The following is a 24,894-nucleotide window of genomic DNA, read 5'->3' on the forward strand; positions in this document are numbered from 1 at the left end:
ACATATATAATGTATTTTGTTTATCCCTTCATCAGTCAGTGGACTTGGGTTGCGTCCACTTTTTAGTTATTGTAAATAATGAGTATGGCTGTACAAATATCTGTTCCGGTCCCCACTTACACCTTTTGTGAGAATATACCCCTAAGTAGAATTACTAGATCACATTATAGACGGTAATTCCATTTTTAATTGTTTGAAGAAATGCCATACTCTTTTCCCGTAGTGGCTGTACTATTTGACATTCCCACCCATAGAGCACAATTCTAATTTCTCCACATCATCACCAACATTTGTTATTTTCTTTTTTTTTTTGAGAGTAGCCATATCAGGTGATATCTCATTGTAGTTTTAATCTGCATTTCCTTAATTGTTAGTGATGTCAGGCATCTTTTCATGTGCTTGTTGGCCGTTTACTTATCTTCTCTGGGGGAAATGTCTAAGTCCTTTGCTCGTTAAAAATATCATGTTGGTTTTTGTTTTTCATTGTTGTTAATTTGTAGGAGTTTGTTGTATATTCTGGGTATATATAACCCAGATAATATTAACCCATTATCATCTTATTTTTAAATAAGTTGAATTTATCACTCTTTTCACTTTTGAATTGTGATTATTTTATCTTATTTAAGAAGTGATTAACTCTCTGAGGTCATAAAACTTGTTTCCTAGAATATATTCTAAGCATTTAATCATTTTGCCTTTAATGTTTAAGGCTTTGGGAGTTTGGAGTAATTTTTGTGTATTCTGTGATAGAGAATCAAAATTTCATTTTTTCCAATAGGGATAATAATTTCAGCACTTTTTACTGAATGGTGCCATCCTCTCCCAACAATGCCATGCCATGTTGTCATAAAGCATAAGTTCAATGCCTCCATAAATCAGTAAATCAAAGCCTGCAATAAATCTTCATGTAGATTGTTACTATTTTTCCGTCGGTCCTGGACCATATCATTTTGGTTACCATTGCTCCATAGTATAACCTGATATCTGGTAAGACAAGTATAGCATTTTGTTCTTCTTTGCCATCAAGTCAAATATTCTTTCTTTATTACTCCTTCATATAAATTTTATTTTATTTTATTTTTATTTTTAATTTTTTCCTTATGTTGGCTTTTTATTATTTATGAAGACTGGATGCCATTTATTCTTTTTTTTTGCTTTTAAAAAAATTGAAGTATAGTCAGTTTACAACATTGTGTCAATTTCTGGTGTACAGCATAATATTTCAGTCATACATAGGCATACATATATTTGTTTTCATATTCTTTTTCATTGTAGTTTACTACAAGATACTGAATATAGTTCCCTGTGCTATACAGAAGAAACTTGTTTATCTATTTTATAAATAGTACTTAGTATCTGCAAATCTTGAACTCCCAATTTATCCCTTCCCACCCACTTCCCCCCACTGGTAACCATAAATTTGTTTTCTTTGTCTATGAGTCGGTTTCTGTTTTGTTAATAAGTTCATTTGTGTCTTTTTTTGTTTTTTTAGATTCCACATGTAAGTGATAACATATGGTATTTTTCTTTCTCTTTCTGGCTTACTTCATTTAGAATGACAGTCTCTAGGTCCATCCATGTTGCTGCAAATGGCATTATTTTATTCTTTTTTATGGTTGAGTAGTATTCTATTGTATAAATATACCACACAACTTCTTTATCCATTCATCTGTTGATGGACATTTAGGTTGTTTCCGTGTCTTGACTATTGCAAATAGTGCTGCTATGAACATTGGGGTGCATGTATCTTTTTGAATTAGAGTTCCTTCTGGGTCATATAAACATTAAAATCAGCTTCTCAAATGCAGTACTATCCTAAGATTTGCCTTAAATCTATAAAGCTATTTGAAGAAAATTGACATCTCTATGATATTGTGCATGTCTATCCAAAAAGTTGAATATTCTTTCCATTTATTTAGGTCTCCCTTAGTATCCTTCAGTGAAAAGTTACAGATTTCTCCATAATATGCTTTCACATCTTTTTTTAGAACTACTTCTAGATATTTATCTACTATTGTTGTTAAAGCTATTTTTTAGAAGTCACAATTTCTAGGTAAATTTTACTATGTAAAGACATGCAATTGATGTTTGTATAGTGATTTTGATCAACTTTGTTATGCCTTAAGGCTCTTTTTGCCCCTAGTTTTTATTTATTGATTTATTTCCAGCTTTATTTAGGTGCAACTGACAAATAAAATGATAATATACATGTATGTTTTGAAATGATTTTCACAATCAAGGTAATGAAGGTGTTAATCCCCTCACACGGTTACCTTTTTCTTTTTCTTTTCAGTGAGAACGTGTACTATCGGCTCTCAGCAAATTTCAAGTATGCAAAACAGTAGAATTCACTTTGGTCACTGTGCTACACGTGAGAGCCTCAGAATTTATTCATTTTATAACTGCAAGTTTGTCCCGTTTTCTTAACCTGTCTTCGCCTCTCCATGCCCCAGCTCCTGGCAACCACCGTGCATGGAAACATTCTTGAGGTAAACAAATCTAGGGCTATCTAAGCGTGTAGAGTAAGATGTTCAAGTCCTTCCTCTCCTTCCCCACTCTTCTGTCCTCCCTGCTCTCTCAGATGATTACAGTTTACCCTTCCAGATGTTGGCATCCTTTCAAATGCGTTTCTGTTCATTTCATACATACATGGCATGTAAACATGAACATGCCATAGTTGAGTCATCTGTGTTATATGTGTTGTTCTGTAACGTGCTTTGTTCCCCTTACGCAATATGCCTTAGAACTTGAACAGGTGTCTAATGTGGATGAAACTGTTGGTTGACCCTCAGTTTTGAGCTGGGCAATAGCTGCCCACGATAAAGATTACTTTCTTCAGCTTTCCTTACAGCTAACTGTGGCTGTGAAATTAAGTAGCTGATGTGATTTAAGCAGGGGTATATGTGACATGTTCTAGAAACTTAATCTAAGAAGAAGCTGACACAAGTCTTTGTCCTATCTTCCCCCTTTCCTCCATCCTGCTGAAGTGGGTGTGCTGGCTGGATATAAGGGTTGGAGCATCATCTTGGGACATGAACCAGGAGTATACCTTGGGTACGGCAGAGGAGAAAGCTGAAAGGACTGTGGGTTCCTGAGGATGCCCTGAGGTGCAGAGCTATTATCCCAGCCCTGAATAGACTACCTCTGAATTTTAAAAAATGTATCAAATTGTACACTAAATTTTTTTAGTTTTTATTATTTGGAGGGGGAAGTAATTAGGTCTATTTATATACTTATTTTTAATGGAGGTACTGGGGATTGAACCCAGGACCTCGTGCATGCTAGGCATGGATTCTACCACTGAGCTATACCCTCTCCCCACCTCTGAATTTTTGTGTGTGAGAGAAATAAACTTCTATCTGCATAGTATCTTGTTATTTTGTTATTGTTAATCAGGACCAAACCTAATATTAAGTAATTTGTTCAGATTGTTCCCAACTTTTTTGCTATTATTAATAATGCTAAACATATTATCATTTTTCTTGAGGATAGAATCCTTAAATTTATTTTGTCAGTTCTTTTTAGCCAAATTTATTGAGGTTTAATATGCATATAATTAAATTTATTTTTTAAGTACACAGTTTTATGACTTTTGACAAACCCATAGTCATGGAACCTCCACTACAATCAAGATAAAGAAAGTTCTGTTACCTAACCCACCAAATTCCCTTGTACCCCTAGTCAACCTGTCCCCACAGCCTCAGCTCCATGAAAACACTGATCAATTTTCTATGTGTGTAGTTTTGCCTATTCTAGAATGTCATATAAATGGAATACAGTATGTGCCCCTGAGTCTGACTTCTTCTAGCATAATTCAATTGAGATGCATTCACGAATGAGTCAGCACACTGGGCAGTCGGAATATTCCTAGAAGCCTCCCATGGACCTCATAAATAGATCCCACTATGCTCAACCCAACTTTCTCTTGACTTAGAGTGACTCTGTGTCCATATGCCTACAGTAGATCAGTTCATGCCTACTAGTGTGCCTGTTTAGTAGCATCCTTTGCTCTCAGGTGTCACATTTGGACAATACCTTATGGTCACCCTATCTTAGAAGGGCCCTTGAAATGCTTATGGATGTTTAAATGTCACCAGACCTGAGGGAAACTGATGATGGAGGGGAAATTGGAGTGGAAAGAGATAGAAAACTTAACCAATTATGGTAAAATTATCTTAGTTTTGTAAATTTTACAAAATGGCCATATAAACATAATTCTAGGGCCCCTATTGTGCTAATGAGAGGCCTTGAAGCTTATGTGTCACTAGTGTTATGCTAAGTTCACCTCTGACAATCACCCTGCCCTTAACTTCATCCCTCAGTTCGATCCTCCATCACACTTGGTTCCTCTAAGTCCTGAACCTCTCCTGGATTCTGTGAGGTCAGCTGGTTCCTCAAACATGTATTTTGTTGTTGTTGTTCTTGGGGCTTCTTCCATGGTTCTGAACCAGATAGACTTTCTCCACCCACTTTCTTTCTTCCAAATTTCTTTTTTATTCACCTGTTTCTTCTCTTATACTTAAAAAAATCTTTGTAGTTTTATACCTTTTTCATTCTTTAAATTACATTTTAGTGAGGTATGGGAAGGGAGAAGAGCCATGTTCAGTACAGTGTGTTTTTGGAAAGATGGTGGCAGCACTCTGCACCATAATCGGATATAGCCTCAAATTGGTCACATTCAAGAATGCGATTCTTGCGTGAGTCCCAGGGTCTCAAGGCACATGCAAAATATCGGAAACAGAGACCAAATATGGCCTTCCAGATAGCCTCAGGAGGTTCTAATATAGCACAGTATCATTTGTGTCTTTCCTCTACAGTCTCTTTGCTGTCTTTGTAGGGCTGATGGAGGAAGAAACTGCCTGATTCCTTAGTTTATGTTTTACTCCAGAGTCCATGAATGCTGACGATGTTCTGTATTCTTATTGGTCCTGATTTTTCAGGGCAGTATCTTCTCAACCTATTCTACAAAATATTTGTTTGCAAGAGCCTGAAGGTGAAATGTCTAGGACATGCTCTGTTTAGCCATGGGGTCTGAATGATGAATACTGGACGAGATTTGGTAGTCAAAGATTAAGGGTGCCCAATACAAGTTTTTGGGATTTGTTAACTATTGATAACAGTTTTTCACTTTTTTATTTTTATTTTTCGCTAAGATGGACTTCTTAGAAATATGGATGAGTACTTAAGCTTTCCAGCCCTCATTTCAAGAAGTATCATTGTTAGCTAAAAACATTTGTTTTTGACTAGTAATTTAAGGTTGTGTTAACTATAAATCTGTCTTATGTGGACAGACAAGTCTATTTATCTGAATAGGAAAGAGTAGATACAGAAAAATGGAAGTTAGATTGTTCTTGGAAAGAAGAACTCTCTTGGGAACAAGGAGTGACTTGTACTGGGGTCACAGAGAAAGAGGGTCCAGCGTTGTGGTGTAAGATGGTGGATTAGCCAGATGTCTTGAGAGAGCAGATGTTGTGGTTCTAGTCCTTCAATTTCTGTGAGATGTTGACTCTACTACTCAGAATGAGACAGTAACAAGGCATAATGAGGTAATCTGTAGCCTAAGAGAGGGAGATATCTGGTGACCAGTACTTCATCAATACGGTGACAGAGAAGGCTGGTGCTGGGGATGGGTGATGAGCAGAGAGGAAAAGACTATATTTTCACATTAGCTCCTTGTTATCATGTCATTGCTGATTATGCACACAAGGATCTGCCAGATTATGATCCCCCTTGGATGGCAATGGAATCTTAGTGTGAAAATAGAATGTGCTTGGGTGAAATTTCTGTGCTGACTTTTTTCCCTGGTCATTGAGACTCTGGTCACCATGGTGGAGAGGGAGCTCGGGATTTGAATTTGGACCCCATCACAGGTCAACTGTATAACTCTGGGGAAATTACTTAAATCTCTTTGAATATTTATGTCCTCATATGTAAAATAACAATAATAAAAGCACCTACCTTATAAGCCTTTGTGAAAATCAAACAGGTTAATTCATGGAAAGGAAGATTAAAGCACATTCAATAAATGTAAGATCTTGGTATTATGGTCCTGAAATTGAAGGTACTTCTAACCTAACTCCATCCACTCTACATCGTTGAAATTATGGTTTCCATCATCATACTTGGGGCCATTCATAACATGAAGACCATGGAAAAGGTAACCTGCAGCTGTATGAACACCTCTGCGCTGAGGTCAACTACTTTACGTAGACGTAGGAAACAACAGCAATCAAGACCATCCTTGAGACTTGGAGCTGCAACCTCAATAGGGCTCAGTGCCTTGAGTTTATGTGCCATGTTTATGGGCCACTTTGAGCTCCACAGGATGTGATACCAGTTGGTTAAAACCCTTTAGTGATGCCTTGTCATGCACATTGAAAATCTAGTTTATTGCAGAGTTCCCTGCCTCACCGCCCCGAATGAAATTGGTGCAGGAAAAACGGATGTGGGCCGTGAGGAGGGCCACATCCCAGGCTTCGCTTGAGCCCCTAGGACGTGCCCCGCCAAGTGTGGGTCCTTGGCTTCATGCAGGAAAGAATTCAAGAGTGAGCCACAGTTGAGTAAAGGTAGATTTATTCAGAGAGATACATTAAGAAGCAAGAGAAAGGCCACGAGGTGTGGGGGTTGGGTGCTCAGAGTAAAAGTAGGTACACATTCCATAGACAGAGTGTGGGCTGTCTCCCAAGAGAGAAAGAGAGAGGGGCCACGAGGGGCAGTGTTGCCCATTTTTATGGCTTTGGTAGCTTCCTATGCAAATAAGTGGAAGAACCAGTCTAACTAGCCTGGGGAAGGGGCTGGGATTCCCAGGAAGGTGGCCATTTCCCACTCTGACCTTTTGTGGCTAGCCTTGGGACTGACATGGCGCCTGTAGGCCTGTTATTCACCATGCTGATATATTACAATAAGCATATAATGAAGCTCAAGGTCTACTAGAAGTTAAATCTCCCACCATCTTGAGCCTCAAGGCCTACTGGGGGTTGAGTCTTCCACCATTTTGTTGTTAACTGCTGTCGCATTCCTTGAATGGCTGTGCCCTGCCCCCTTCCTGTCTCAAAATGAACCTCTAGAGCCTAGAACTTTGCTGCTGTCCAGCTCCAGTTTCACTTTCCAAAAGAATTTGGTCAGGATATCAGGCAGAATATTGTGTGCAGGAAGATGTGAGCAAGATTGAGAACCACCCCAGGCCTGAGTAGTCCAGATCTAAATTTGCTTAGTTACCCCATGGGAAGGGCAGAGAGATGCATGCATTATAAAATGGAAAAGCAGCTCTCCAGATTCAGATGAACAAACTAACAGTAGCTGATCACCGCTGCAGGCTAGGCATTATAAGGTTGAATCAATCCTAACGCTCAATGGGTACAACCTTCTATTGCATTCGCGGAAGCCCAAACCCAAAGAGAACTAATCATTTATATAGTGAACCAGGGACAGATCTGGGACCAGAGATTAAGGCCAGTGTTCTTTCCAATTTATCCCATCATGCACTGAAGTAAATGTGACTGTAAGTGAAATACTTCGTTTTATTAGCATCTCCTTAGGACTGTAACATTGAGATCAACACCATGGAAATTCAGAAGCACCGGATTTAGCAAAAAATAACTTGCACGGGAAAATGTTTTAATGAAAAGGCAAAAATGAGTGCCCCCCTACCAATGAAACAAACAAAAAGTAGGGACAGAGCCAGATTTTTCCTACTTCTGAGAAGGATTACAAAGAGCATGAGAAAGAGAAGAGAAGGAAAACACATTCTAGCCTTTTATTTGGAGAAACAGAATTGAGTGATTTCCTTGGGGGTCCTTGGCCAATGGGATTTTGCAAAGGCAGACTTTAAAAAAAAAAACAAAAAACTTCCCCCTCCTCATTTTGGGACTTTCGAAGGCACTCGTTGCTCCACTGTAATGTTGCTTATTGTATAGGATTTTTCTTCAACTGGGTGGACCCTTAGTGAAAGGACACTGCTGAGCTGGTCTAGCTCCTCCATCACTGTTTTGATAACAGTTTCTTCTTTTGAGTCTAAAAGAAAGTAGATGCAAGTTTAGTACTCATTCTTAGCAGGTTGAAGGGTGTTAAGTCACAATGGGTATGCTTTTAAAAAACAGTGTTTGCAAATTTGCCATAAATTGAGATATGATACTGTGTGGGAAGTTTATGTTTAGCAAGGCCTGGGGCTATCTTCTTGTATTTACCACTGCTTTGAGAACAATTGGTGTTTGAAAGCACAAGTGAAACACAGATTAAAACATAAGTATCAGACCAAGTAGAGGCCTGGAGCAAGTCATGTCTTCTTTTAAAAACACCCCTATTTTTGTGGTTTTAAAATATAGGAGCTCTTCCATCAAAGCACTGAAACTGGGAAAATAATAGATTCTAAGTAAGAAAGATATTGGGGGAATTAATTCCTCATTTCAATAATTTCATAATTTGACCGCATCTGTCCTACAGGAATATGAAATACAAATATTAAGAACTCTCATAATGACCCATTATTCTTTCATTCACTAGAACTAAACTTAGAAACAATTTTTTTTAAGGTTACAAATAAGTGACTTATTTAATACAATTGCTGGAGTTGGAAAGAGTTACACCAAGTAAAAAACTCTTCTATACCTTTGACTTGATTTTCAGAATTCATGGGCCCATGCCTTTTTGATGTGTAACATGTGGTCTTGCTTTTTCTGTGAAGAGAAGAGAAAATTATTGCATTTTTTTCTTTCATTAGGGAGCTCATAAATAACTTTGAATTGGTAATAAAAGTTTTGAAGTTCTAGTTTTCAATAAGATTCAAATTTATGTTTAAGAGACAGTACATTTTCATGACTTCGATCCAGTGAAAGAAGAGATTAAGTGGGTATTTATGATCATAAATTCCCTTGTGACCAGATATTAACTCATATATAGCACTCTGGGGACTCCTTGTTCTCATTCTGACTTTTCAAGTCAATCACCTGGCCAGTGAACATGTTTGAAGTGCCTACTATGCAGAAGGTTCTAGACTAGGGGCTGGAGAAAATATAGAGTGAAGATACCAGCAGTTTACACTGCTGAAAATTAAGTGTATGCATGCAAAAAGTCATCTAGAACATGGCATGAAATGTGCTGGGAGAGAAGTGAAAAAAATGAATGATGTGGTAAGCACTTTGTCCAAAGGAGGAAGCAGTCACTATTGGGTTCTGAGAGTAGGCTGTCGAGGGCTGACACTGGCCTTGAAGGATGCATGAGATGTTACTGACTCACGGTGTGACCATGGACAAGCATTTAGTAATAGCCACTGATTACCAAGTACCTTTTGTGTGCTAGCCACTGTCACATCCATTTTACTTCCACAGCGAGGCACTATGGTTCAGAGGAGATAAGGGTATGGTTTTGATGTTATTGTGGTTTTTACCAATAAGGAAACTGGGTTTATAGAGGTTAAACAACATGCTCAAGTTCACCCAGGGGTGTGATTCACACTCAGGGCTGTTGCTCTTAGCTAACAAGCCGTGGTGACTTCTCCAATTACATCTTCCTGTATCTTCCTTGCTCATCTTTTCAAATGTAATAACCCACTTAATACAGGGTGCATGCGTAGTAACTAGTGAAGCAATAATAGAATGTGTTATTATAAGAAATGTGCTTCAACATTAAATCACAGAAAACAATTTGGGAGTACAGGAATTGTTCAACATTCCATATGTAAATGTTCTCTATGAATAATAGGTACAATTACTTTATATACTTAGCAATCTGATTTTGCTGCCTATTTGCATTTCACTTGGCTGCAGTAATAAATTCCTAAGGTATGTTCTTTAGAGTAGGAAATTCTAGGCTACAATGTTATATGTGTATAGGAAGAAACCTTAGTCGATGTGAAATTGATTTTTTTCCCGTGGTAATATTTACCTTCCTTCTCCATCTATTAATTTGCGGTAAGTTTCAATTTCTTTTTCTAAAACTGTTTTGACATCCAGAAGCCACTCGTACTCCAGCTTCTGGCTCTCTGTTTCCGCTCGAATCTGCTGTAGTTGCTCCTCCATTGCCCTGATCTGTTCCTGGATTCGTTGGAGCTGAAGGCAGTAAGTGTCTTCCATCTCAGCCAAGGAGCATTCGTAGGAACTTTTCTGAAAGAACAAAGCCAGGCTCATGAGTAACATAAAAGACATGTTCAGAGTTTTGAAACATTCTCAAGGTGTAAAAAACATTTGTACAAGGGCAATAGCCAGGTTTCTTAAAAAAAGACATTTTCTCTCCATTGAAAAGAGTTTTTTTCCCCCTTTTTTCAAGTTTTGGGATTGGTGAGTCAACAGTGATGTTATGGACAAAATTCTTGATAGGTAATATATCTATGTCTATGTAATACATTTTTAGTTATATGTATGTGTGTATTCACACACATTCAAGTCAACGCTGATTCCGACGAACCATGGCCACGAAGGACTGAAGCTCTATTTCCGAGGTTTGCAGATTGCGGTTTAGTTCCATCAGCTCATTCCGGGCTGCCGCGGCCGCTCCCACATCGTCAGAAATCTGCTGCTGCAGCGAAGTGCTCTGAAGCATAATTGTCATAGGGTTAGTGACCCTCTCAGTGGCTTCCTAAACAAGCCCGTGACGTGTGATTTGCCACAGATGTACCTTCTTGTTAAACCAAGCCTCTGCATCTTTGCGGGTCTGCTCTGCCAAGTCCTGGTACTCGGCCCTCACGTTGTTCAACAGAATGGTCAGGTCCACCCGGGGGGCGGCGTGGATCTCCACGCTCACGTTCCCGCCGGCTGCACACTGCAGGGCTTTCATTTCCTGGCAAAGGGATCTGCATTATAATCAAGGTAGACTTTTGACTGATAGTCACACTCTGCTATGAAAGGAGTGGTGGTTAGTATCCGCAAATCCCAAACTCCTAGTTTAGACCTCCCTGCTGTCCCTTTTGATAACTGTAAGTTTGTTTTCTATGTGTATGAGTCTGTTTCTCTTTTGTAAATAAGTTCATTTGTGTCATGTTTTTAGATTCCACATATAAGTGCTATCATGTGATATTTGTCTTTCTCTGTCTGACATACTTCACTTAGTATGATGGGGCGGGAGGGCATAGCTCAGTGGTAGAGTGTGTGCTTAACATGCAGGAGGGCCTGGGTTCAATCCCCAGTACCTCCATCAAAAACAAACAAATAAATAAACTTAATTACACCCCCTCCAAAAGAAAAGATCCAGGTGTACTTAGTATGATCATCTCTAGATCCATCCATGTTGCTGCAAATGGCATGAGTTTGGGATTAACAGATACACACTACTTTATATAAAATAGGTGAACAACAAGGTCCTACTGTAGAGCACAGGGAACTATATATGCGATATCTTGTAATAACCTATAATGAAAAAGAATATGGAAAGGAATATATATGTATATGTATGTATAACTGAATCACTATGCTGTTCACCAGAAACGAACACATCATTGGGAATCAATTATACTTAAAAAAACAAAAGGAGCAGTAGACTTGAGGAAGGAAATTGGGTATCATACAGAGTTACTCCGCAGGGTTCCTTACCTCCTCGTGATTTTTTTTGAGGTACATCAACTCCTCACTGAGTGCATCACACTGTATCTCCAGGTGGGTCGTACAAAGGGTCAGCTCATCCATAACTTGATGGAGACCGTGGACGCCAGCCTCAACACTCTGATGCAGAGCAAGCTCATTTTCAAACCTGGAAGGTTGTTAAAGTGCTTGAGAATGATAATCGTAGGGAGTCCAAGGCGTAACTTTTTCAGACATCCCATGTACTGAAAGATAACGACGTTCAGTACACATTCCTGAAGCTTCTGGTGACAGCAAAGTGATGAAACCCTTTGGGATACCCACTGATGTATGAATATTATTTGGGAGGAGTTGTTTCTTCAGAGTTGATTTTTGGCGTCCAATGTGCTTAACAGTTGAATAAAAATATTGTTTAAAATTTGTGACAGCTTTTTATCAGGGCATATTTAATTTAATTTCTTCAGTGATCTAGTCTGACTTCAGAAAAACACGTTGGTTTTTAAAGTGAAATCTATGTTCTTTACTCCAACTGTAGTATTTTTACCTAGATTATAATTAATTACTTTATGTTTACCTACTTCAGCCGGAAGTCATCAGCAGTCAGTCTGGCACTGTCATTTTGTAGAACAATGCTGGCATTACAGGTGGTCACAGAAATAATCTAAATAGGGTAGATTGTGCAAAATGTTAAGTCTCAAACGTCAAAGGAGACTCCAGATTTAAGTGTGATTCTTCTTCTTCTTTTGTTTTATTAGGACAGCTACTGCATTTGAAACATTCTTACTGCTTTCCCATAATTCTTATTTATTTATTCACTTTTAAAAACTGAATTATAATCAGTTTACAATATAATCAGTGTCAATTTCCACTGTAGAGCACAATTTTTCAGTTATACGTGAACATACATATATATTCATTGTCTCATTCTTTTTCGCTGTGAGCTACCACAAGATCTTGTATATATTTCCCTGTGCTATACAGTATAGTCTTGTTTATCTATTCTACATATGCCTGTCAGTATCTACAAATTTTGAACTCCCAGTCTGTCCCTTCTCACCCCCCTCCCCCCTGGCAACCACAAGTTTGTATTCTATGTCTATGAGTCTGTTTCTATTTTGTATTTATGTTCATTTTATTTTTTCAGATTCCACATTTGCGCGATCTCATATGGTATTTTTCTTTCTTTTTCTGGCTTACTTAACTTAGAATGGCATTCTCCAGGGACATCCATGTTCCTGCAAATGGTGTTATGTTGTCATTTTTATGGCTGAATAGTATTCCATTGTATAAATATACCAAGTGTGATTCTTCTTAACTCATCAAGCATGTATTTTAGTGTCATCTTTTCTACATTAGAGGAATCTGGATTTTCTTCAGAGCTTAAGAGCCAAAGTGTAAGCTTTTCTAATCATGGACATTTTTATTTACTCTTAAAAAAATTCTTCCTCTTCTTTTTTTTTCAATAGAAGTACTGGGGATTGAACCCAGGACCATATGCATAGTAAGCATGGACTTTACCACTGAGCTATACCCTCCTCCGACTTTTATTACTCTTGATCAAAAAGTCTGAGTTAGATATAAGATCACTGAAGCAATTCTACTTGGAAACGATTTCTCTTTCACTAATGAAGTCTACAAAATCTTATTGCCAGGCGGTGTGCTAAGCACTGGGAGTGTAGCGTGAACAAATTCTACATCACATAAATTTGCTGAGCACATTTTCTATTTTGTCTTTTTTTTAAGGTTATACACACCCAGAGTTTGTAGTAAAAGTATATTTCTTACCTGCCTTTTAAGATCTTCAATGACTGAGAAATATCTACTGTAGTCATGAGCAAGTCCTCGGCAAGAACCAGGCCCATATTTCTCATACCAGCCCTTGATTTTCTGCTCCAGGTCATCAATGGCCTCCTCCAGGGTGCGCACATGGTCCAGGTAGGATGCCAGCCGGTCATTGAGGTTCTGCATGGTCACCTTCTCATTTCCAGAGAGCAGGCCATGCTCATTTCCAAGAAAACCAGCACAGACACCACTGGCCAACCCTCCACCACCATTACATAAACCTCCTCCAGAAGAAACGCTCCCAAGAGTACAAGAAAAGCTGCTGCCTGCTCCCGACCCACTGCGTACATTCCCAGCCCCCAAGCCTGTTCTTCCACCAGAGGACTGAGCAGCCCCGGCTCGAGAGCAGAGCTGCCTGGATCCACCAGAAAGCTGAAAAGGCATGGAGACAGCACAGCCCAGCGACCCTTTCTCAGAGAGGAGCAGAGCTGAGGTACCCCATCCATGGACATTAGCTCCATTGGCCTTTTATACGATTCAGTAGCTCATTGCAGTCTTAACCGTGCTAGCCTCTAATAAAATATTACTCGCATACTAATTGTTGTTTTTCATAATTGGGTGATTTTTAATAGTGTCCAGTCTGTTGGTGGAAAGCTGCCCCAAGGATGTCTGTGTATATGGAAAAAGTGCAGGTGGATTAACTCTAAATCATAGTTTCAAAAGTCAAAATTAAATATGAGTAAATGCACATCTTTTTGACCTCTGGAATAGATTTTAGGTGATTTCCCCTCCTTTATAACAAAGTATTTATAATTCAAATGAAAAATGTCTCCTGCTTCTGCCCTGCAAGTGCTATGAAATATCTTTCTTACTCAAGCAGTGCTGAGTGCTTTCTTTCTTATTAAAATCGGATGCTCTCAAGACCTAGCGATATTTTGGACATGGGAGTTCTTTCATTGATTTTTAAAATTGAAAATGGAAATAATAGACGTCCTGCAGAACTTGCATAGCAATTTAACTAAAATTAATGAATATGTGGCAAGTGACCAAAAATGATTTGTACTGAGATTTCTTGGTTTAGTCAAGGAGCAGAATGTCCATTCAACTAACTTTTGAGTCTCCAAATTGTTCATTTTCTACCTCAAAAATATGGCTTAGTGTTTTGTTTTTTTTTTTTCAGTTTTCACGTATGTATTTAAGGCAATGTAAGTTATTTTGAGAAGGGAGCTTCATGTTGGTGAGTAGGGAGAAAAGTATATGAAAAAGGGAAGTGTTTTCATCACTATCTAGAGAACCATAATTATTGGTTCTCTAGATAGAAGATTAGGTGTCGGTGGTAAACAGACTCTTCCTCTTCTTGCCTTGATGCCTATGGGAAGTTATCCCGTCTGGTCCTTCTTTTCCCTGTTGGGCAAATGAAAATAATAACACTGAATTGTCTCAGATGAATGTTGAGCAGTTCCAATAATTAATGACTACAAAACAGTCTGAAGGGCACAAACATTGTGTAAATGTTAATTATTTAAATTATTATGATAAACTGGACACGTCAGACAGGGTCCGGCCTCTATGACTTAGAATGGTACAAATTGATTGGTTAACTGATCATGGGTTCAGAGAGTTTTGAAACAGTCATTTTTCTGGCAGAGATTTCTCAATGTTGTGGATATTGAATACTTTGAAAAATATCCAACATTATTATCCCCCCAAAGATATGGAATATTTGGCAAACCAGAATCCATAAAAACCCATACTTTTGTACCAAAAGTACTTAAAACTATCTAAAGTAAAAGTGTAATTCAGATCCTTGGTCCATGTTTAGAACAATGTGTGATGAGTTAAGAGATGCAGTTCATCTTCAGAGACTTCTAGTGACCTGGTCAAAATTTTAATCTTTTGCTCAGGTTTCCCACAAATAAAACAATAAAAACAGAGTATGTCGTCAGTGGAATAGTTGATAAGTCTTGAGTTTCTTGGATAAGAGGTATTATGAGCCTGCAAAGTGTTATTAACGTAATCTACTTATCTCTAGGTATTTTGTAAATACCAATTAACTTATAATCTTTGGTGTAGTAACTTAAGCATATGTTATTAGAAGCCTTGTGGAGATGAGTTGGCTGGGAAGCTAAGTGGCCACACACATCACAAAGAATTTCAAAATCAAAGCAGGACTGGAATGTATGATGCTCAACTCAGTGAAACATTGTCATCTGTTTACTGAAATCTCTTCAATTTTCTTAATCTGAGATTTCTCGCAAACTAACAATTGCTACAAAAGTTTAGGTGTGCTTTAGTCCTTTCCGGAAGTGGAGTTTAGAGTTAACAAATTCTCCAGGTCATTTCTGCCTATATGTTTCTTCCCTGAGAGTGGTTATTTTATTCATGGTAAGAAACGCATATTTAACTGCAAGTCATTAGCATTTCTTGAGAATCTGTTAGGTATTAGAACATTCATTATATAATGAGCCTATGGTGAGTTCTCAGAAATAACTGACTCGCGTTAACCTTTAAGTTACGCAGTGTTCATGTCTGCTTATTTCAGGATAACGTTTTTCCTCACATTATCTTGTTCTAAGGATCGTACGCTGATTTTTCCCTTGATAAATTTAGCGTTTAGTTTCAAACGGGCTTCCATATCTTTTGCTGTTGTTTAAAATTCACATTCTACGCTTCTGTTAGCCAAGTTAAGAAACGTGCATTTCTTGAACGTGAATGAGTTTTGTTTTGTCACTAGATTTCTAGTTTTTGTTCTGAGAATCAATTCTGGTTGTGCTAATTACTCTCACCAAATGGCTTCCCTGGTTTCTTTGAGAAAGAGACTCTGATAACTGCTTAATGTCAAACAGATTGGAGTTAGAATGCACTTAGTTTTTTATCCCTTCTCTTGCTAGAAGGTAGAAGCATGAGGTTCTCACTAGCATGGAATTATGTTAAGCACACACACTCTGAGCCAAACTGCTTGGATTAGTTTTCTAGCAACTCCTGTTACCCCCTGTGTGACCTTGGGCAAATTACTCAACCACTCTCTGCCTCAGTGTCCTTATCTATAAAAAGAGGATGATAATACCTCATGGGGTTGTTGTGAGAATTAAATAATGCTTAGAACAGAGCCTAGCACATAGTATAAGTGTCGGTTATCATTATTTTTAGTTTTCTCCTGAAAGTTATGTTGAAAAGTCCCTGCTATATTCTTGGTTTCATTGCCTGTTGCTTTTGGTGTCAAATCCAAGAAATCATTGCCAAGACCAATCTCAGGAAGACTTCCTCTATGTTAGATCTTTAATCTATTTTGAACTGATTCTTGTGTCTAGTGTAGAGTAGGGGTCCAGTTTTACTCTTTTTACATATGGATATCCAGTTTTCCCAAAACCATTTGTTGAAGAATCTACCATTTTCCGATGTTGTATCCTTGACCCCCTTGTCAAAAGTCAGTTGACTGTACATGTGTGGGTTTAGTTCTGAGCTTTCTAGTCTGTTCCATTGACCTATGTCTGTCTTTATACCAGTACCATACTGTTTTTTTCCCATTGCAGTAAAATACACAGGACGTAAAATTAGCATTGAACCATTTTTAAGGGGACAGTTCAGTGGCATTAAATACATTCATAATGTTGTGCAACCAATATCCGTCTCCATAACTATTTTCGTATTGTAAAACTGAAACTCTATACCCATTAAACAATAACTCCCCATTTCTTCCTCCTCCCAGCCCCTGGCAACCACCATTCTACTTTCTCTATCACTTTTACTACTCAAGTACCTCATGTAAGTGGAATCACGCAGAATTTGTCTTTTTGTGACTGGCTTATTTCACTTAGCATCATGTCCTTAAGGTTCATCCATGTTGTAGCGTCTGTCAGAATTTCCTTGCTTTTTAAGGTCACATAGTATTTCGTTGTATGTATGTATCGCCTTTTGCTTAATCCATTCATCTCTCGATGGACACTTGAGTTGCTTCCACGTTTTAGTTATTGTGAAAAATGTTGCGGTGAACATGACTATGAAAATACCTCTTCAAGACCCTTCTTTCAATTCTTTTGGGTATTTACCCAGAAGTGGAATTGTTGGATCATACAGTAATTCTGTTTTTAATTATTTAAGGTACTGCAGTAGTAGTGTTTTCTGCAGGAGCTGTACCATCTTACATTCCTACCGACAGAGCACAAGGATTCTGATTTCTCCACATCCTCACAACACTGGTTATTTTCTATTTTTTTGATAGTAGCCATTCTAATGGGTGTGAGGCTGTATCTCATTGCAGTTTTGATTTGCATTTCCTAATGATTATGATGTTGAGCCTCTTTTCATGAGTTTATTGGCCATTTGTATATCTTCTGTAATGTTTTAATTACTGTAGCTTTGTAATGTATTTTGAAATTTGAAAGTATGATGCCTTCAGCTTTTGTTCTTTCTCAAAACTGCTTTGGCTATTAAGAGTCTTTTGTGTTTCCTTATGAATTTTTGAATTGTTTTTTCTATTTCTGTAAAAAATGCCATTGGGATTTTGATAGGGATTGTTTGACTATGTAGATCATGTTGGTAGTATAGACATTTTACCAATATTAATTCTTCCAATCTCTGAACACAGATGTTTTTCCATTTATTTGTATCTGCTTTATTTCTTTTATCAATGTTTTACAGTTTTCAGTGTACAAGTTTTTTATCTCTTCAGTTAAGTTTATTCCTAAGTATCTTATTCTTTTTGATGCTGTTGTAAATGAGATTGTTTTCTTAATTTTTTTGGATAATTTGTTACAATATAGATTATTTTTCTGTTGATTTTGTATCCTGCAACTTTGCTGAATTTATTAGTTCTAATAGGTTTTTGATGAAGTCTTTAGGGTTTTCTGTATATAAGATCATGTCATCTGCAAGCAGAGGTAATTTTGCTTCTTCTATTCTGATTTGGATGGCTTTTATTTTCTTTTTATTGCCTAATTGCCTTGGCTAGGGCTTCCAGTACTATACTGAATAAAAATGGAGAGGGTGGACATGATCTTCGAGGAAAAGCTTTAAGTTTTCCACCACTGAGTCTGATGTTAGTGTGAAATTGTCATATATGATCTTTATTATGTTGGGGTACATCCTTCTATATCTAATTTGCTGAGTGTTTTTATATGCAAGGGCTGGAATTTTGTCAAATGTTTTTTCTGCATCTATTGAGATGATCGTATGATTTTTCTCCTTCCTTCTGTTAATGTAGTGTATCACATTTATCAATTTGTGTATGTTGAACCATCTTGTATACAAGGGATAATAAATCCCATTTGATCATGGTTTATGATCCTTTTAATGTGCTGTTGAATTTGTTTGCTAATATTTTGTTGAAGATTTTTGTGTCTATGCTCACCAGGGATATTGGTCTGTAATTTTCTTGTAGTGTCTTTGTCTGGCTTTGGTATCAGAATAATGCTGGCTTTGTGAAATGAGTTTAGAAGTTTTCCCACTTCCTTAATTTTTCTGAAAGAGTTTGAGGAGGATTGGCATTAATTCTCCTTTAAATATTAGAATTCACCAGTGAAACCACCTAGTCCTGGGATTTTCTTCACTGAGAAGTTTGCAATTACCAATTCAATCTCCTTACTCATTATCGGTCTATTCAGATTTTCTATTTCATGATTCAGTCTAGGTATGTTGTATGTTTCCAGGAATTTCTTTCTTCTAGATTATCCAGTTTGTTGGCATATAAATATTCTAGTATTCTGTTATGATTCTCTTGTTATTCAGTTTGTTGGCGTATAAATGTTCTAGTGTTCTCTTGGCATCAGTTGAATGTCTCCTCTTTCATTTATAATTTTATTTGAGTCCTCTCTCTTCTTGGTTAGTCTAGTTAGAGATTTGTCAATTTTATCTATTCAAAAAAACAACTCTTAGTTTTGTTGATCTTTTCTATTGTTCTGGTCTCTATTTCATTTATTTCTGATTCTTCAATTCCTTATTTCCACTTCTGTGAGCATGTTACACAAGGTGATTGGATTTTGTTAGCTGTTTTATTCTCGTTGCTGGTGCTTAGTGTGTGTTCAACAAGTATTTATTGAAGGAAGGAAGGTTTAGAATTTTACAAAGACGTGAAAAAGACACCAACTAGTTTGCCTGTTAGACTTACTCTTAGCTTGCAAAGACCATTATATTAAAAGGAAGAAATTAAAAACAAATTCAGCTCCCACTGGGGGGTATATTTATAATGTAAAGATTGACCAGAACCAGTGAGGATGACTTGCAACAGGAAGAACTTTTATTGAAACACCACCATAAAGAAAGCCAAAGAAATGTTACTATTCTAAAAATAACTTGTCTTAGTTCATTGGAAGAAAAGCAGAAAAATAAGAGGGCTCTTATTTAGGAACCTATCTTAGACCTGACATTTGGATTTAGGGGCATCCTTTTTGGGGTCAAGAAGGCACCCTCTGTTCACCCTTCATGTTGCTGGTTTTGGTAAACTTCTCTTCCATAGCATGAACTCTGGTTGGGAGAACTTTGCCACGAGGATCTATTTCTTCCACAATTGTTTTAACCATGATGGTTTTAGATGAGTCTAAAATGACACATATGAATTGTTAGAATTGATCAGATTCATAAAGGGAAAATAATGAACTCATCATTTGAAACATATACAAACAAACACTGAATGCTCAAAACAGCTTTTGTTTACCTCTTATCAGATTTCCTGGTCCTTCGTAGCCTTTTGATTTAACACAAGAGCTGTTAAAGTATAAAGTTTGTATTAATTATTTCATTGTATTTTGCTAAGGCAACTGATTTAAGATGAATGATATAAGATTGGAGATCTTATGGAGATCTTATCATAAGATTGGATTCTTATGTTTATTCTTAAGCATAAACTAGAAGGGGTTTATGTACATATGACCTGGATCATAGATACTCTGTATTGGATTTCAAAATGTCTTTAATAACCTTAAAATTGTTTTCTCAATGGAAGTAGGACTTACCCATCCTCTCCATCGATCAGGTGGCAGTAGGTCTCAATTTCTTTTTCCAGGTGGACCTTGATGTCAAGGAGCTGCTCGTACTCCAGTTTCTGGCCCTCGGTCTCGGTTCTGACCTGGTGCAGCTGCTCCTCCAAGGCCCCGATCTGCGCCTGGATCTGGGCCAGCTGCGCGCAGTAGTTGCCCTCAGTCTCTGTCAGGGAGCACTCCAGGGAGTGTTTCTGTGGATCAGCAAGACGTAGTTTAGTAGAAAATGTCGCACTGTTGCTTTAGAATAAGGCCAGGCATTTAAGAGATATTTCAAAGAGTTATCCTGACATAATAACCATATTCACCTGAAAGATTCCTCTTGTTCAACATGGATTATTGCCCTTATTAGATGATATACTATTTTTAATTTATTTGAGAATAACACAGTTGGTGGTGAGGGCCACTCATATCCCCAGGAGTGTTGGAAAAGTGAAATCTAAAGCTCTGCCCCTGACTTACATCCTGTGCTTGTACAGTCTGGCACAATTTGTCATTTTTTCCGGGGATAAAAGTCCCCCTACACTTTGCTATCTCATTTCTATCGTGTGACAGCCTCGTCTCATGAGGATTATAGCTCTTCTGTTAAAAAGGTAATCCTCTAGTGAGCTGTATAAACTTTTCAGAATTAGAATGACCCCCAGGAAAAGAATGGCTTTAAATAGTTGGATTCATTGACTTGTGAATTCAAATGGGTTAATATAGGGTTTATCTCACTGGACAGGGGCTTGTGCTAATTTTATATGGAATGAGGATGAAGTTGTCTTACCCATTCATCTGCAAAAATTTTACATACATGTATAGCCTCTTCTCGAGGTTTACTAGCCATAGTGGGAAAAATTTAGATCTGGGATTTGGAAAATTTGGTGAGACATTCTGGTTCCTTCATATCCAACAGTGGGGCTCTTGGAAAATTGCTTCACTTCGTTCAACCTCAGAGTCTTCTCTTGAAAATAATGACATGAATTATAAAGTCTGCTCTGCCCAAGCCCCAGGCTGATTGTGGACGCCTGTGGGTGAAAGTCCTGGGCAAACCCTTAATGAAAAAGATTACCATTATCATCATGCAGGTTTAGCTTCACAGGCAACCTTCATGCCTCTACTTTGCTTGTTTATGCCACTTAGAAAGGAATCTGTAAGGGCTCCAATTAAGCGGCCAAAAGGAAGGCTAGATGAAGAAACTAGGAGGGGTGCAAATGTGTTTTTGCATTCCCTGGGCAGTGGTTTTTGATCTTTTGACTTGGGAGAGAAGATTCAAGGTAAAAACTATTTTCTTTCTCGAGTACCTCAAAAGAATTATACTTGTTAATTTCTAATGTTTCACAATTATTAGCATCTTGGTATAATTTTCAGGCAGAGGATTCACTGGTGAAAAACTCAAGTCTGTTTTATTACAAGCAGAGTAATGAACGGCTAAAAACGAAATTAATGATCAGGTGGAAGGAAACTTAATTTTTCTGAACTTCCAAAGTAAATCTTTTCCATAATTTTTACCTACCATTGCTAGGAGGGACTGAAGTTCAATCTCCAGGGTTTGGAGGGTACGTTTCATCTCGGTCAGTTCGTTCCGAGCTGAGGTGGTGGCGCCAGCGTCGTCAGAAATTTGCTGCTGCAGCGAAGCGCTCTGAAACGTTGGGAGCCTTGTTAGGGTGATGCTTGCATCAGCACCCGGTGCCACGGCAGCGCGCAACAGCGTGCTTTTTACCTTTTCGTTAAACCAGGCCTCCGCATCCCTGCGGTTCTGCTCCGCCAGAGCTTCGTACCCGGCCCGCATGTTGTTCAGCTGCACCGTGAGGTCCACGCCAGGCGCCGCGTTCATCTCCACGTTCACGTTGCCTCCGGCCGCGCACTGCAGAGCCTTCATCTCCTTAAATAAAAGTGTTTAACCATATTAGGATCTGGCTATATCTAAAGGGAACCAGACAGACACAACCCATAGGGTTAGAAACTTCTGTTACCGTTTGTTTCATTTGAGGGGGATGCAGAGAAACATTTCAAATAATCTAAGCCTATGGAGAAATCGACAAGTTCCTTCTTGAATATTTGATTCAAGATAGTATGTTTGTCATCTGAAATGCATTTTTTAATTTGGGAGGAAGGCCGGTTGTGAAACCAGGAGTAGGAGGTGGGGGGAGAGCACCTACCTCCTCGTGATTCTTCTTGAGGTAAGCCAGCTCCTCGCTCAGAGTTTCCAGCTGGACCTCTAGGTCCGTCCTGCACAGAGTCAGCTCGTCCAGGACCCGACGCAAACCGCTGACATCCGCGTCAACGCTCTGGTGGAGGGCCTGTTCATTTTCAAACCTTAGAAAAATAATTTGAAAACTTCATCAAATTTTCGGTCCTCATAAAACTCCAACTAAGCTTTCAGGTCACACTGTTAAAATATACTCAAAACTTCAGGTGGATCGCCCATACTGCAATGCATACTTTTTTTTTTTTTTTTTGGAAGCAAGAGAATGATAATACTCAAAATTCTCTTTCCTATGATCTTGACATTCATTTGTGTCAGGCCCCAACTTTCCCAAGTAAAAGATGTAATTCAGTCAGTCATTCTTATATACATTTGTTTTAAAACAAATAAGCCAAAGCAAAGAATGGAGCCGACCTCCAAGAGCCTAAATAAAAGAAGGAAATGCTTATGTCACTTTTTTTGGTGTCTCTTCTCTACTCACTTTAGTTTGAAGTCATCAGCTGTTAGTCTTGCATTATCATTTTGCAGGACAACATTGGCATTACTTGTCGTTGCAGAAATTATCTGATAAATGGAGAGTTAAGAATGAGGACATATTTTTAAAAGTTCAAATTTCCTTGAAAGAAAATCACCTATGAAATTATACTAATGTCTTTGGCATTCTGTCTCCAATAATAAGACGATGGACATATTTTTAAAAGTTCAGATTTCCTTGAAAGAAAATCACGTATGAAGTTATACTGTTTTAGGCATTCTGTCTCCAAAAATAAGATGATTTTTGAAAATGGGAAATTTAAGTATAACCTCTTTTACTCTCCACCTCATCCATTAAAAAAAAAAACCTATGGAAAAGCTTATAAATATATAGCTAACATTGGGCAGTTTTTGACATTTTAATAGTATTAAAGCATATACATACCTCATACCAGATGATGAGTGAGCGACGTTCGAAGATTAGAATTTTAATATGTTATTTTTGATATTAATAAATAAACTACCCCAAATTAGAAGCTGAGCAAAGCGTTGCTGTGTGATGGCTTACCCTTTTGTGTGTGTGTGTGTGTGTGTGTGTTGTGGGAGGGTGGGGGCGGCGCGCGCATGCACATATGTGACTAACTACTCTTATGGGTGTTTACCCTGAAGACGTCGTGTTTCTTACCTGGTTCCTAAGGTCGTCAATGATTGGGAAGTATCTGTTGTAATCATGATCAAGACCACGGCAAGAACCAGGCCCAAATTTCTCATACCAGCCCTTGATCTTCTGCTCCAGGTCGGCGTTGGCCTCCTCCAGGGCGCGCACATGGTCCAGGTAGGACGCCAGGCGGTCGTTGAGGTTCTGCATGGTCACCTTCTCATTACCGGAGAGGAGGCCGTGTTCATTCCCGCTGAAGGCAGCGCAGGAAGCACTTCCTCCGCCCAGCCCTCCGCCGTAGCCTCCTGCCGATGAGCTGCCCCCAAAGGTGGAAGAGAAGCCACTTCCAACGCCTGGCACACCGCACGCGGTGCCGACCCCAAAGCCAGCTCCCCCACTAGAGAGTCGCACAGAGCCCGCTCCTCCACAAGAGCCAAGGCGTCTGGATGCAGAAGAAAAGCTCACAGACATGGTGTCCAGACTGCCGCGCTTGTTCCTAGAGGTAAGCTCTGATGGCAAATGTCCTACTCAAACAGAGTTTTCGTTTGCCTTTATATACGCACCATCTGGGTGTTTCTTGGTGAACTATGCTACTCTTAGCAAAATGATGTTTGCCAGCTCATTGTGAATTATTCATAATTGGGTGTTTGTTTGTTTTGTTTTGTTTAAATTAATGCCTTTACCGTAGTGTGCCCATTTCTGTAGGTGGGTAGTTGCCTTGGGGTTATTTGTATCTCCAAAATGGAAAAGGGAGGAGTATTATCAAGATTATTATAGTGATGTATTTCAAATTTAATGAGTAATCCTGCCTGTCTGCCAGGCTTTAGGACTATAAAATACCTCTAAGAGGAAAAATGTGTGATAAATTTTTTTCCTTTGCTTAGTTTAAACCAACACCATTGCATTTTCTCCAGTAAGTGAGCCATCAGAGGCATGGTTTTCTATGGATAATGATGATCTTTCTTTCAGATATGTTGAAAGTAATTTCAAGACCATGAGTTTATGGTACCAGAGGAAGGAAGCCAGGTCCTAAACGGAAATTGAGGAATTAAATGGACTCTTGTTTGGAAACTGAAAAATCTCCCCTTGATCCTTATCCCTCCTGAGTTACCATACCATCTTTATTGGTTTTCTGTCTAAGCTCTGTTGTTAACCAGGTTAAGTAATGGTACTGGTTAACTGCTATAGGCCTCAGTTTCCTCATCTGTAAAATGAGGGGACTAGACTACGTTCCCTTTCTGTTTCTAGATTTCTTATATTTTTACATCTCCATCTCTTCCTTTCATTATTTCTAGAAAAAAATTT

General features: G+C 38.4%; 2 protein-coding genes and 1 long non-coding RNA gene across 5 annotated transcripts in view; 1 reads left to right on the top strand and 2 right to left on the bottom strand.

Annotated features, from left to right (window-relative positions):
• LOC116669187 overlaps window positions 1-13,542 on the top strand; it is an 82,615-nt gene extending 69,073 nt beyond the window's left edge. For both annotated transcript variants that reach the window (XR_004326540.1, XR_004326541.1), the window contains exons 2-3: window positions 2,294-2,489; window positions 13,407-13,542. This is a non-coding gene — a long non-coding RNA (uncharacterized LOC116669187). The remainder of the gene's footprint in view (window positions 1-2,293; window positions 2,490-13,406) is intronic.
• Window positions 7,501-13,873, bottom strand: LOC102515179 (keratin, type I cytoskeletal 26). Of its 2 annotated transcripts, XM_006186256.3 has the most exons (8): window positions 13,296-13,873; window positions 12,089-12,171; window positions 11,523-11,679; window positions 10,612-10,773; window positions 10,402-10,527; window positions 9,883-10,100; window positions 8,608-8,675; window positions 7,501-8,013 (listed from the first exon to the last, which is right to left on the bottom strand). In XM_006186256.3, exons 1-8 carry the CDS (start codon window positions 13,734-13,736, stop codon window positions 7,859-7,861), a joined length of 1,410 nt encoding a protein of 469 aa, XP_006186318.1. In that variant the 5' UTR covers window positions 13,737-13,873; the 3' UTR covers window positions 7,501-7,858. The 2 variants fall into 2 exon arrangements, with proteins under 2 accessions (XP_006186318.1, XP_032354015.1); XM_032498124.1 differs by lacking the exons at window positions 11,523-11,679; window positions 12,089-12,171.
• Window positions 13,874-19,505: 5,632 nt separating this feature from the next.
• LOC102515440 (keratin, type I cytoskeletal 27) lies at window positions 19,506-24,125 on the bottom strand. The gene is made up of 8 exons (XM_006186257.3): window positions 23,617-24,125; window positions 22,939-23,021; window positions 22,411-22,567; window positions 21,972-22,133; window positions 21,765-21,890; window positions 20,243-20,460; window positions 19,945-19,994; window positions 19,506-19,827 (listed from the first exon to the last, which is right to left on the bottom strand). Exons 1-8 carry the CDS (start codon window positions 24,058-24,060, stop codon window positions 19,685-19,687), a joined length of 1,383 nt encoding a protein of 460 aa, XP_006186319.2. The 5' UTR covers window positions 24,061-24,125; the 3' UTR covers window positions 19,506-19,684.
• Window positions 24,126-24,894: the final 769 nt, after the last annotated feature.

This window comes from Camelus ferus, chromosome 16 (genome assembly GCF_009834535.1).
Source record: "Camelus ferus isolate YT-003-E chromosome 16, BCGSAC_Cfer_1.0, whole genome shotgun sequence".
Taxonomy (NCBI): domain Eukaryota; kingdom Metazoa; phylum Chordata; class Mammalia; order Artiodactyla; family Camelidae; genus Camelus; species Camelus ferus.

What these genes read in the sequence shown, in the direction of transcription:
- LOC102515179 (XM_006186256.3), bottom strand. Translation starts at nt 13,736, where the DNA reads ATGCCTTTTCAGCTTTCTGGTGGATCCAGGCAGCTCTGCTCTCGAGCC. An exon ending in AGGCTTGGTTTAACAAGAAG is followed by an intron (nt 10,528 to 10,611) that starts GTACATCTGTGG and finishes ATTATGCTTCAG; the next exon opens with AGCACTTCGCTGCAGCAGCA. An exon ending in TTAATAGATGGAGAAGGAAG is followed by an intron (nt 8,676 to 9,882) that starts GTAAATATTACC and finishes TTCTCTTCACAG; the next exon opens with AAAAAGCAAGACCACATGTT.
- LOC102515440 (XM_006186257.3), bottom strand. Translation starts at nt 24,060, where the DNA reads ATGTCTGTGAGCTTTTCTTCTGCATCCAGACGCCTTGGCTCTTGTGGA. An exon ending in TTGACGACCTTAGGAACCAG is followed by an intron (nt 23,022 to 23,616) that starts GTAAGAAACACG and finishes TCCATTTATCAG; the next exon opens with ATAATTTCTGCAACGACAAG. An exon ending in AGGCCTGGTTTAACGAAAAG is followed by an intron (nt 21,891 to 21,971) that starts GTAAAAAGCACG and finishes CCAACGTTTCAG; the next exon opens with AGCGCTTCGCTGCAGCAGCA.